The sequence below is a fragment of the Malaclemys terrapin genome, chromosome 4 (genome assembly GCF_027887155.1).
Source record: "Malaclemys terrapin pileata isolate rMalTer1 chromosome 4, rMalTer1.hap1, whole genome shotgun sequence".
Lineage (NCBI taxonomy): Eukaryota > Metazoa > Chordata > Testudines > Emydidae > Malaclemys > Malaclemys terrapin.
The window spans coordinates 41765996-41779571 of record NC_071508.1 but is presented as its reverse complement, the minus strand read 5'-3'; the positions used below and the strand labels follow the sequence as shown (position 1 = coordinate 41779571).

Below are 13576 nucleotides of genomic sequence, written 5' to 3'. Positions count from 1 at the left end.
TATACATCACATTTAAAAGATGTAATTGTGACAGATATTACAAGTGCAGGCTGTATCTTTGAGGGCACATAATGTATTATGTTTATGTACCACTGGGGGCAGGTTAGGGTGACCAGATAGCAAGGGTGAAAAATCGGGACAGGAGGTGGGGAGTAATTGGCACCTATATAAGACAAAGCCCCAAATATCAGGACTGTCCCTATAAAATCGGGACAACTGGTCACCCTAGGGCAGGCTGAGTTTGGTCAATTTTCCAAAAGCGATTTAGGAGCCTAAGAGCCATTTTCAAAAGTGACTTCATCCTTGTCCACACACAAAAGTTGTGCCGTTTTAGTGCTTAAGGTGTTACAACCAACCTCCACAGTGTGGACGCAGTTATACCAGGATAAAGGTTTCAAACCAGCAGAATTTAGTCCTGTAAAGGAAGGGGAACAGCTGTAGTAGTATAAGGACCTTTATCCCAGCGTAACTGCAACCACACCAGGGGTTATACTGATTTGTGTATACTAGTAATGAGCTCCTCTCCTGCCCCCCCAACTGATGCAGTTATTGTGATACAAAACCAGTGTGCAGCGCAGACCTGAGGCACTTAGGAGCCTAAGTCTCACTGAATGGAAAGGGGGCTTATGCTCCTAAGTCTCTTTTTTAAAATGGGGCCACCGCCTAAGCGCTCTTGAAAATGTTCCCTGTTGTTTCATCCCTTCCGCTGTGACACTGAGCTACACCTGTGAGATCCAACCCTTCCCAGGAAACCATTCCTGACTTGGAAATACAGGAACACAAGCACCTGATCCTTTGATAAGCCTGCCGGGGCAGTGTCAGAAACAAGTAGCAAATTGTGACACTACCCATGGATTACCATTGAAGATAGCACATTATGACATGGCTGCAAAAAAGAGCATCCTTACAGGCCAGACTGTTCATGGTAGCAAAATGTGTCGGTAGCAGTTGTAGTGACACAACTGCAACACAGCAAGCAACTTCTCTACACCAGGGTCAGACAATGCTGCTGAACTAGCAGCAACCAGCCTGGGGCCCTTTCCACCAGGGCTGGAGTGAAATGCCACTTGTTTGCTTACTGCTCCTGCTTCACTGATACCTGAAGCAGGGGACAAGGGCCTTAGTGCCAGGTGTGCTCTACAGGGATAACAACTAGAGCTATTCAGGAATCAGGAGGTGATCCCCTCCTGAGCTATTCAGGAGCTGCACCCAGCAAGGGCCAGACAGGCTTCTTCCCAGGACAGCTGCAACATATCCTCAGGCATGAAAGGGTTGCAGAGCTCTCTGAATTTGCTGCAGGTCCTAACCCTTTGGATTTTGGCAGCTTGGCATCAGCGGGAGCTAGATCCAACCCTCAAAGTCCCTGGCTAGCTACAAATCCCAGGTTGAATTTCCCCAGAGTTCGGAGGTTTGTTCAATCAGGGGCTTGAGTTTGAGCAGGTCTGTGCTATCCTCCAAACTGCAGCAGCAGGCAGAAACCATGTGCATTGAGCAAAGAAGAAAGCTAGTGTCAATTACTCCAGTGTCACAGATGTTACGGCCGTAACATGTCCATGTTCCAACCTAGAAGGCAGGAAACAGGTTTCATTATAACCTTAGATCAAAATGCTACGAGGCCTACACCTCCCTTCAAAAAACCCAAGTGCGAAAGCCAGGTAGAACCAATGCTGTTTGGGTTGATGCTGGGGTTTGAACCAGGGACCTTCAGAGCTATAAGCATTCATTACTTGAACTAAAGCAGTGGTTTTCAAACTGTGGGTCGCGAACCAGTACTGGGTTGCAGAATGTCAGGCACTGGGTTGCGGCGGTTCTGGTCAGCACTGCCGATCAGGCCGTTAAAAGTCCCATTGGCGGTGCTGCCTGGCTAAGGCAGGCTAGTCCCTACCTGTTCTGACACTGCGCTGCGCCCTGGAAGCGGCCAGCAACAGGTCTGGTTCCCAGGTGGGGAGGGGGGCCCCACGGGGCTCCGTGCACTGCCCCCACCCTGAGCACCGGTTCTGCACTCCCATTGGCCTGTGGGGTGCAGTGCAGTCCGCAGTGCCAGGCCAGGCAGGAAGCCTGCCTTAGTACCCCCACTGCGCCACTGACTGAGAGCTGCCCGAGAGAAGCCCGCGCCCCAACCCCATGCCCCAATCCATTGTCCCAGCCCTGAGCCCCCCACACCCAGCCCCCTGCCTCAGCCCAGATCCCCCTACCACACCCTGAACCCCTCATCCCCAGCTCTGTTGGGTTGTGGGCATCAACAATTTTCTTCAACTGGGTCACCAAAAAAAAAGTTTGAAAACCACTGAACTAGAGGACTACCTCCCTTAAGGCTCATTGCTAGAAGACTCAGACACCTTTTAAGTGGAGCAGCCACTAGAAGGAGACAAAGAGCCATGCTCTCCTAGTACAGGTTACATAGTTGAGTAACTCTGATTAGTCAGTCTGCTCCCAAAGGCCAAGCAAACATCGCCTTTAAGAAACACCAACACTCCCAGTGTGATTTCCAAGTTTAAAATAATCATCTCTTTATTACACAGTTGGACACTGCTTTAGTTTATTTAAAACGGAGTGTTAGAGGCACCCTCCGTTCACCTGTGTGTGTTTCCCTTTGGAGGGCGAGACACAAAAGAAACAAGCAAAGGGGAGAACCAATTTCTGTGCAGCCAATGCAACATCTCAAGCAGTATGTCCCGGGGGGGGGGGGGAGGGGAGAGGGGGAATGCTGCAGCTGTATGAGGTGGTGGGGGTAGATTAGAATTATTCTGTTGCAACAAGTTTGTTTCGTTTTAACGTCTGGATATTCCCTCTTGAGAAAAGCGTTCACCTCCCTTGAGTCCCTGTGGAGCTGATAGCCAGCCAGCCATGTGCAGCCCCCACATGCTCCTGAGGGATGCTCTTTGCTCCGTCACATGCAGCATCCCTTCCTCTTGTGGTACTCTTCCAGGTGGAGGGCACTTTCCCTCTGCTTATCCTCTTGAGTTGTCAGCAGCCTGGAATGATCAACACATTAGCAAGTTCAAGAACACAGCAGCCTGATATTGCCTGCTTCCTGACAAGTTGTTCATGCCCTGTGGTCCCCATCAGGCAAGAATAAACTAGAAGTTGAAGAGTGAAGGGAAATAGTGAGAGCTGGGCTTCTTTTGGAGTTGGGCTACATAAAAGACAGACATTATTGATGAGAAATTCCAAATGAATGCAGAGGAGGACGTAGCATCTACTAGAGGAGGCAGGTTTCAGAGTAGCAGCCGTGTTAGTCTGTATCTGCAAAAAGAACAGGAGTACTTGTGGCATCTTAGAGACTAACAAATTTATCTGAGGCAGTGTGTCATAGGGGTAGGGCACTGGTCTAGGACTCAAAAGATGTGGGATCTATTCCTGGCTCTGCCACTGGCCTGCTGGGTGACCTTGGGCAAGTCATGTGCCTCAGTTTTCCCATCTGTAAAATGGGAATGCTGCATTCTTTGTAAAGCACTTTGAGATCTGATGAAAAGCACTGTATAAGAGCTAGGTGGTAATATTACACTACATTAGAAACACAGCTTAATAAACTAACTACTAGAGTGGGTCAAAATTTGTAAAAAAGATGTTACAAACTTTTGTGTTTCAAAGAGAAATACTTTTTCTTTGTTTCCCCAAAAAATGTTTGTGGATTTTTTGAAACAATTTAAAAATGAAAAATTTTCAGATTTGACATTTTTTGTTTCCCTGCCCTTTTCCCATTTGGCCACTAAAAAAGAAATATGAAAAAAGTAGAAGAAAGGGAGGAGAAAGGAAAAACTGAAAAAAACTGAAAACTGAAAATGAAAATTGTCGTTTTCATAGAAAAACCCAGAAATTTAATTTGGGGATTTTTTTTAAAAGGTCTTTTTTGGCCACAAAACCAAACAAAACACAAATGGTCCAAACATTTTGACAAGCTCTGATCTTTCCTTAGGTTGTGACAGTGTCCAAACAAGGTGCTTTCCACACACAGGGGAAGACAACAACCACTCCCCTGGCATGTTGACCCCCTCAGCCTGTTGAGTCACCAAAAACAATGTGCTACTCCAGCTTCTCATTTGGGACCAAGTTCTATCTCAGATGACCCCCCTTCTCCTTGCCTGTACCTGAGAGAGATTGTAGCAGCTCCCCCATGGCTGAAAAAGGTATCAGGGTGATGTTGTTCCGCTCCACTCACCTTGCCATATGCAGCATGGGCTCCTGGATGTTATAGCCAGTCATAGCGCTGCACTCATAGAAGACAGCCTTGTATTCCTGCAGGAAAGGAGAGTGAGAAGATAACTTCTGCCACTGTCAACCCCCACTTCCCCGCACCTAGTCACACACACGATCCTTCCTCATCTCCAGCACTTGCAAAGGATTATCCTTCATCTCCACATACACAATGTAAGATCATCCCGCTCTGGAACCCTCTGGGGTTTCACAGAATGCTGCACACATGCCACCAGTCATACTGGCATCACAGAGTGCCATCCCACGAGTGATATAGGCACATTCTTTTTCAGCAGCTGGAGGTCTGGTTGGGGCCCTGGCGTCAAGAGTGTGTCACAGCTCTAGCAGCCCAGGGGAGCACTGGGTTGGGTCTTTTAGCCACCTCATGCTCCACAACACAATTCAATGCAGCAAGGCCCAGTGCAGGAGTCTTTTCAGCTAAGGGGAGGCAGGGACCACTAGGCATTGAAACCAGGAAAATAAATTCTCATTTCATAATCAACCAATGCATTCCTGGCAAAACTAGGGTATGCCAAGAGCGTGGAGCCTGGACTGGCAGACTTGCTAGATCCCTGGTTAAATGGCCACTATTTCAAAGGAATGCAGTGGGCTGCACCCTCACCCTGAGTGGTCAAATTCACTTTAAGGATGCACCAAGCCCAAGCACAAAGAGACCCTAAGTCCTTCCAGAGTCTGGGTTCATCACAAGCTGGCCACTTGATATCATTAAGGCTAAGATTTTGTCACGGATATTTTTAGTAAAAGTCATGGACAGATCACGGGCAATAAAGAAAAATTAATGGAAGCCCATGACCTGTCCCTGACTTTTATTAAAAATATCTGTGACAAAATGAGGAGCCCAGCTGAGGGGTCCCCACACCGCCTGCAGAGGTTGGACAGCCGTGGGGGCCGCTCCGAGCTCTGGGGGACCCCACCGCCTATGCGGGCTCGGAGCTCCAGGGTCCCCTGGCTCAGAGTTCCGGGGTACCTCCACCACCAGTGGCAGCCAGGAGCTTTGAAGGACCCCCGCTGCCCACGGCGACCAGGAGCTGCGGCCCCACCTCCCGTGGCAGCTGAGAACCCCCGCAGCTTCTGGCCAATGGGGCTGAATTCATGGAGGTCACTGGAAGTCACAGATTCCATGACTTCCACGACCTCAGTGAAAAAAATCATCGTCTTAATTATCATTTAAGGACTTCACCCTGCACTACTGAAGTCAAGGGGAGCTTGGCTGTTAATTCCAGTGGGGGCAGGACCATACTCTGCAATAGCTGTGAGCATAGGAGAGTTCCCTCCCATTTCCTAAATATGGCAGTGAGCAAGCAAACTAGATCAGAGTGAAATCTACAAAACCTTTGGAGCGGGGAGTAGCATACAGAGCCGCACCTTTGCCAGCCTTTCCCCCTCCGTCTTGGGCACGTGCAGAGTCTCTCTCTCTGCTGCATCCATTTTGTTTCCAAGCAGAAAGATCATGGCCCCATCCTCAATCCCTTCCTGCAGGGCAGACAGAGCAAGGCTCCCGTGAGAACCGTCTGGAAGACAGGAGTATCTCGGGGCTGGATCCTGCTCCTGCCAACACGAATAGGAGCCTTGCCGTTGACTTCCGTGAAAGCGGGAGCAAACCCCATGGGACCTGCCAGCTCACCAGGAGATTTCATTTATTTAGGAACTGTTCTGCAAGCTTTTCAAGTGACACTGGGAAAGGAAGTGAAACTATGGGAATGTTCTGATTACAAGTGGCTGATTTATCAAGCCTTAATGCCAGGGTTTCCGTGAGTGGGCCAGGGAGGAGATGGGATTTTAATGGGGGGGAGGGGAGGAGTTGTATTTAGTTTCACTGACTTTTTAAAAGAAAGAAAGAAATCTGCCCTATGAGAATTTAAAAGTCCTGCCAGTTTTTCCTGTAGAGCCTGAATTTCCTTGGTCTGGAGCCATTCAGCTTGATGCCTGCTGAAACCAGCCATCCTTAACTGAAAATCCACAAGCTAAACAGGGTAAGCAAATTTAAGCCCTCACATAGCATTTTAGCAGCAGCTGTCATTCAGGGGTCACATCTGAAGTCCCTTATTTAGGTAAAACCCCCCTATAACTTCACTGGAAGTCAACTTGAATAAGAACTTCAGCATTTGACCCTGGATCATCTCTAAACGTAAGTATTCTACTCCTCATTTGAACTGCTCAGGCTTAGAGTCAGGTGAAAAATATAGGCCAAATTCTCAGACGTGACTAGAGATTTTAGATGCCTCAATTTTTGGGTTCCCACAGTGGCCTGATTTTTGGAGGGCAGGTACTAAGCACATTCTGAAAACCCCTTTCAGGTTTCAAGTTGGATTGGGAAAAAAAAAAAAAAAAGGCACCTGAAATCACTAGATATTTTTGAAAATCTTGGCCTTGAATCCTTAAAATTCCTTGGGGAAAAATGACCAAGCTATTTCTAATGGGTATGTGCAAACTTGCTGACATTATTAATAAAACTAACTGAACAGATTTATTTCAACCTTGGCTTGATTTTTACGTCTCAGCATGATCTACAAAACAAGCAAAGTTTGACACTCTCAGCTTCAGCTTTGTATCACCCATACACAAAATATCTACTCAGAACATATAGGGAAAGTATTCACCCCTTTCCTCTCACCACAACTCAAATATATCTGAAATGATTTTGCTTTCAAACTTTCACACACACACACACACACAAAAACCTCTTGCAAATCAACTGAGATTTTTGCAGAATAACATCACCCCAAAATAATGTGTTTGTGAAAGTTACAACAAACTGGAAAAGGGGTTGGAAGATAATTTATTTATTATTAGTGTTACAATAATGCATAGAGGCTCTAAATCGAGGTCAGGTCCTCATTGTGTTAGGTGCTGTACATACACAAAGTAAGAGACAGTCTCTGCCTCAAAGGGCTTTTGATCAAAACAGACCATCATCATGTCTTTGCTCTATGCACAACAGTAAGAATATTAGGAAACAGCTGAGTTCCAAATAATCAGGTTTACTACATATATACAAACATGCTACACTTAGCTACATAACTACACTGTTGCTCTGCTAGGTTTTGGTGACTTCTACAACAGAAGACAAGGAGGCCCAAATAATTCAACAGAATACTACCCAATTCCTATCTACTACAATCACCCAAACTAAATCTTAGCTATAGTAGCTTAGCTACCTATGTCTGCTATTATGGTTAGTACTGTTTGAGTACCCTGCAGACCTTGGGACCTTCCAGGCCTTTACTAGCATACAATATGGCTGCTTCAAATGGCCTCCTTTCTAGAGCAGGTCCATGCAGGGTCATTGCAGTAAAAGGAGAATCTTGAGCAATGCCAGCATGTCAAAAACAAGCCCAAACGTGTCTCACTCTTACCTGGATGCTACTCATCCAGTTCCGCACAGCCATGAAGGAGCACTCATCAGTGATGTCATACATCACAAAGATACCATCCACCTTCCGGAAATACTGCTTGGTGATGCTCCGAAACCTGAAGTCAAATGAAACTGAAGATACTTCCAGCATCCATTCAGCCATTAACAAGCAAGCAAACTATCCCTTTCTTAACATGGATCATCTTTGCATGGCCTGGTGGCAGCTGCAGGAAGCTCAGTCTTTCTAGAGCCAGCTGTGATTCCCATTAACAGGGGCGATGAAGGCAAGTGTCTCGGACTCTTGAGATTTCATCTCCATGGAGGGGCCCAAGGCAGCAGTGAATCAATGAGTAAACTACCATCTGTCCAGAAGCATGGTGTTTAGAAAGCAGGAAGGAAAACCAGGCCTTTGTTAGGAGGAAGAGGACTGGGAGGAGGGTCCATTTGGATGCAATCAGGAGGAAGATGAAGGATTTGTCATGGGGAAATCTGGGGCTGGAGGCAGGGAAATCTCTGCAGAGTGACGTTTTGGTGGATCTGTAACTTGGACCTTTTCTACATTGGGATTTCAGCCACTGGTTTAGCTACACCAGAGCAAACAGCATTGACCCAGAATAAACCATGTCTTTATGATGACTCTCACCAGTGCGGCCACACCAGGAAGAAAGCCTTCATCTTATTTCACCCCAGTTTGCAAATGTCTCATACAAGGCAGCCACCTCATGGATGACTCGGCAGATAGATTTGAGTTCCAGGAGAAATTCCAGCGGCTTGGGCAAGTATGTATTTTGGGGAACATACATTCTAGTTCAGGCACATTGTTCACTGAGTTAAACGCAGATAGCAAGATCTCCACATATCAGTGCTTTATTAGAAGGACTCTTTAGGACGCAGCCTGACAAGTAAGTCCATTCTCTTGGATAAAGGCTAGAAGAACATGCAGCAGGAAGTGATGTTTCTAAACCAGGGGTAGGCAACCTATGGCACAGGTGCCGAAGGCGGCACGTGAGCTGATTTTCAGTGGCACTTACACTGCCCGGGTCCTGGCCACTGGTCCAGGGAGCTCTGCATTTTAATTTAATTTTAAATTAAGCTTCTTAAACATTTTGAAACCTTATTAACTTTACATACAACAATAGTTTAGTTATATATTATAGACTTCTAGAAAGAGACCTTCTAAAAATGTTAAAATGTATGACTGGCACACAAAACCTTAAATTAGAGTGAATAAATGAAGACTCGGCACACTACTTCTGAAAAAGACGGTTACTCACCGTTGTAACTGTTGTTCTTCGAGATGTGTTGCTCATATCCATTCCAATCAGGTGTGCGCGCGCCGCGTGCACGATCGTCGGAGAATTTTCTACCCTAGCAACACCCGGCGGGTCGGCTGTGGAGCCCCCTAGAGTGGCGCCTTCATGGCGCTGGATATATACCCCAGCCGACCCGGCGCCCCCTCAGTTCCTTCTTGCCGGCTACTCCAACAGTGGGGAAGGGGGGCGGGTTTGGAATGGATATGAGCAACACATCTCGAAGAACAACAGTTACAACGGTGAGTAACCGTCTTTTCTTCTTCGAGTGCTTGCTCATATCGATTCCAATCAGGTGACTCCCAAGCCTTACCTAGGTGGTGGGGTCGGAGTGAGACATTGCTGTGTGCAAAACCGCTGATCTGAATGCAGCATCGTCCCTGGACTGCTGTACCAGTGCGTAGTGAGCTGCAAATGTGTGGACTGATGACCAAACTGCAGCCGTGAGGTGAAGTGATTGTAGGTCGGGGTGACATAGTCGGCCGTGGTCCTGAGAGATGAGATCTGGACACAACGGAAGCGGGATCGGTGTCTGAACCGAGAGCTCCAACAGTGTGGTGTACCAGTGTTGCCTCGGCCACGCTGGAGCGACTAGAATTACTTGTGCCTGGTCTCTGCGTAGTTTGAGCAGCACCTTGTGGACCAGAGGAAATGGAGGGAAAGCGTAAAACAGGTGGTCTTTCCAAGGCAGGAGAAACGCGTCCGATAGAGAGCCCGGAGCTCGCCCTTGTAGGGAGCAGAACGCGTGGCACTTCCTGTTGGCTCGAGATGCAAACAGATCTACCTGGGGAAATCCCCACCTCTGGAAAATGGAATAGATGATGTCCGGACGAATTGACCACTCGTGCGTCTGAAAGGACCTGCTGAGTCGGTCCGCTAAAGTGTTCTGGACTCCAGGAAGAAACGATGCCGTGAGATGAGTCGAGTGGGCGATGCAGAAGTCCCACAGGCGAATGGCCTCTTGGCATAGGAGAGACGACCGGGCTCCTCCTTGCTTGTTGATGTAAAACATGGCCGTGGTGTTGTCGGTGAGAACTAACACACAGCGGCCACGTAGGAGATTGAGAAATGCCTGGCATGCCAGGCGCACCGCCATCAGTTCCCGAACATTGATGTGCAGGGCTAGTTGGGGTGCGGTCCACAGGCCCTGGGTATGGTGTTCGTCGAGATGGGCACCCCAACCCAGAGATGAAGCATCTGTGAGCAGGTGCACAGAGGGTTGTGGGGCGTGAAACGGCATTCCCTCGCAAACCACACTGTGATCTAGCCACCAGGTGAGGGAGGTCAAGACCGAGTTCGGAACCGTGATCACCATGTTCAGGCTGTCCCGATATGGGCGGTATACCGATGATACCCAGGCCTGGAGTGGGCGAAGCCGAAGTCTGGCATGCCTGGTTACGTACGTGCAAGAGGCCATGTGACCCAACAGGGTGAGGCACGACCTCACTGTGGTAATTGGGAAGGCCCTGAGTCCTCGAATGAGGCTTGTGATGGTATGAAAACGATTGTCTGGTAGAATAGCTTGTGCACGTCCAGAGTCTAGGACTGCCCCAATAAATTCTATCCTCTGGGTAGGCTCTAGAGTGGATTTCTCTTTGTTGAGTAGAATGCCCAACTCGTGGAATGTGTGTACTATTATGTGGACGTGAGCTCGAACTTGCTCCCTGGTGCGACCGCGTACCAGCCAGTCGTCTAAATACGGGAACACCTGTATCCCTTGCCGATGAAGGTATGCTGCCACGACGGTCATACATTTTGTGAGCCGAGGATAGGCCAAAGGGAAGGACTGCAAATTGGTAGTGCACCTTGTTTACCACAAACCGCAGGAAGCGCCTGTGAGGCGGGTAGATTGCTATATGGAAGTACGTGTCCTTCATGTCGAGGGCGGCGAACCAGTCTCCAGGATCCAGGGAAGGGATAATGGTCCCCAATGAGACCATGCGGAACTTCAACTTTACTACGAATTTGTTGAGTCCGCGTAAGTCTAAGATGGGTCGCAGACCCCCTTTGGACTTGGGGATCAGGAAGTAGCGGGAATAAAACCCCCTGCCCCTTAACTCTAATGGAACCTCCTCTATGGCCCCCATAGACAGGAGCGTAAAAACCTCCTGTATAAGAAGTTGCTCGTGAGAAGGGTCCCTGAAGAGGGACGGGGAGGGGGGGTGGGAGGGAGGGGATGAAGAAAACTGGAGAGCGTATCCCCTCTCCACCGTGCGAAGGACCCAACGGTCCGAGGTTATAAGGGACCAAGCACGGTGGAAATGGGAGAGGCGATCCCGAAAGGAGGGGGCTAGATCCTGGGAGAGGACTGGGGCGCCGTCCTCGACCGCACCTTCAAAAGTTCTGCCTAGGGCCTGAAGGTGGTCGAGGTGGCCCTTGGTTCTGACCGGGTTGAGGGCCGGTCAACCTTCTCCTACCACCTCGCCCCCGCCTTCTGGCAGAGTCCTGTCTCGGACGAGGCGGGGGGGGGGGAGGGTAGAACCTCTGAGGCTGGGGCCGAAATGGCCTGCGCTGGGGACCCGGAACATGCATCCCCAGGGAGCGCATGATTGTTCTCGAGTCCTTGAGGCTCTGCAGACGAGAGTCCGTCTTGTCCGAGAACAACCCGTGTCCCTCAAAGGGTAAATCCTGCAGGGTTTGCTGCAGTTCTGGAGGCAAGCCCGAGACCTGGAGCCAGGAGATTCTCCGCATGGCGATACCTGAAGCCAGGGTCCTCGCAGCCGAGTCTGCTATATCCAAGGAGGCCTGTAAGGAGGTCCACGCTACCTTCTTACCCTCCTCCACTAAGGCCCCGAACTCTTCCCTGGAGTCTTGGGGGACCAATTCCTTGAACTTCCCCATAGAGTTCCAGGAATTAAAGTTATAGCGGCTCAGGAGCGCTTGCTGGTTAGCCGCTCTAAGTTGTAGCCCACCGGCTGAATAAACTTTACGCCCAAACAAATCGAAGTGCTTAGCGTCCTTCGATTTGGGCGCTGCAGCCTGTTGACCGTGGCGCTCCCTTGCATTCACCGATGACACCACCAGTGAACACGGCTGGGGATGCGTGTATAAGTACTCATAGTCCTTTGAGGGGACGAAGTACTTTCTTTCCACCCCTCTGGCTGTGGGTGGAATAGAGGCAGGAGTTTGCCATATCGCAGTGGCGTTAGCCTGGATCGTGCGGATTAGGGGCAACGCTACTCTGGATGGGGCATCCGCAGAGAGGATGTTCACAATGGGGTCCTGTACCTCCACTATCTCCTCTGCCTGTAGGTCCATATTACCCGCCACCCTACGTAATAGGTCCTGGTGTGCCCGAAGATCTATTGGGGGCGGACCTGTGGTCGTTGTGCCCGCCACCGCCTCATCTGGGGAAGATGAGGAGGATGCCTCAGGTGGCAAGGGATCTAAGGGTGGGTCATGTTCCAATGAGCCCTGGAGCGGAGCATCGCCTGCCCCTGGGTCCAGGTCGTCAGGTGGTGCGGGCACGGGAGCCTCCATGCCCCCTGGGGGAGGGCGGGAGATGGTGGATTCTGGAGCCCTATGTTCAGAGCGCACTGAGCGAGAGGCTGATGGTGGAGCCCCTTGTGCTTGGTGGTACGCCCACGGGGTCCAGAACGACCAGTGTGAAGGTCCCTGAGCGGGATCCTCCGCTACCTCCTGCCAGTGGCCCATGTCCGCCTCAGTGGCCTGCCCCTGAGGGGGGTATGCCGATCTCGAGGCCCCATCGGAGGAACGGGACACTGATCTCGAGGGCCAGGGCGGTGCCGATCGCGCCGAAATTAGCTCCGGATAGTACGGTGCCGCTTGGTGCCGGTCTGGAGATGATCGGTCCCTATGCGGTGCCGGTGAGCGGTGCTGAGATCGGGATCGGTGCCGATGACCACGTCGGTGCCGAGATTCCGATCTGGACCTGGATGAAGGCGACCGCGAGTAGGCACGGTGCCGGGAGCAGTCCCTCGACGTCGAGCATCGTTCGTATCGGTGCCGGGAACTACGTCTGGAGTTCGATCGGTACCGATGATCATAACGGTGCCGGGACGTAGAACGGTGCCACGACGAGGATCTTGGCCGCGAGTACGACCGGTGCTGAGGTGATAGTCGGCGCCGGGACTGCGAGCGGCGTCGGGACCTGCTTCGTGACCTGGAGCGGTGCCGTGGGTCCAGTCCTTGCGATGGTGGGCGCACCATGGCAGGTTTTCCCCTGGATTGCACCGGACGAGGAGCCAACGGTGCTGGTGGTTGGGGCGGTGCCGGCTCCGTGAGAGCAATAAGGTCTCTCGCCGTCGCGAAGGTCTCTGGGGTCGACGGGAGACAAGGCTCTACCACTGGCCGAGGTGGTGATCCAGTCCGCACCGGACTCAACGGCCTCGGAGCCGGAGTCGACGGTGTAGGAGGCACCTGCTTTTGGTGTTCCACAGGTGGACGCGGCTCTACCCTCCTGCGCCTTACGGGATTTCTTATGTCCCGGGGACAAGGATCGGCACTTGCGGCGCCGAATGGGTCCGGTGCCGTGGAGGCTTGTCCGACTCCACCCGCGGTGCAGAAGCAGAGGGTGCCGCAGGGGCACTGCGCACCGAGGCGCTTGGTGCCGGGGCCTGACGCGCCGATGGAGTGTCCGGACTAAGTGCCGCCTCCATAAGGAGTTGCCGAAGCTGAAAGTCCCGTTCCTTTTTGGTTCTCGGTCTGAAGGCCTTACAGATCTTACACTTAT

At 50.6% G+C, this 13576-nt stretch overlaps 1 protein-coding gene across 2 annotated transcripts in view; it reads right to left on the bottom strand.

Moving 5' to 3' along the window:
- Positions 1–2482: 2482 nt before the first annotated feature.
- The window catches only part of CRACR2B (calcium release activated channel regulator 2B), a 71290-nt gene continuing 60196 nt past the window's right edge, over positions 2483–13576 (bottom strand). The window contains exons 13-16 of one of the 2 annotated variants that reach the window (XM_054025295.1): positions 7575–7689; positions 5584–5691; positions 4163–4239; positions 2483–2975 (exon numbers count right to left, since the gene is read on the bottom strand). In XM_054025295.1, coding sequence (XP_053881270.1) covers positions 2891–2975; positions 4163–4239; positions 5584–5691; positions 7575–7689 — 385 coding nt within the window. In that variant the 3' untranslated portion in view covers positions 2483–2890. The remainder of the gene's footprint in view (positions 2976–4162; positions 4240–5583; positions 5692–7574; positions 7690–13576) is intronic. The other variant, XM_054025296.1, reaches the window with a different exon arrangement.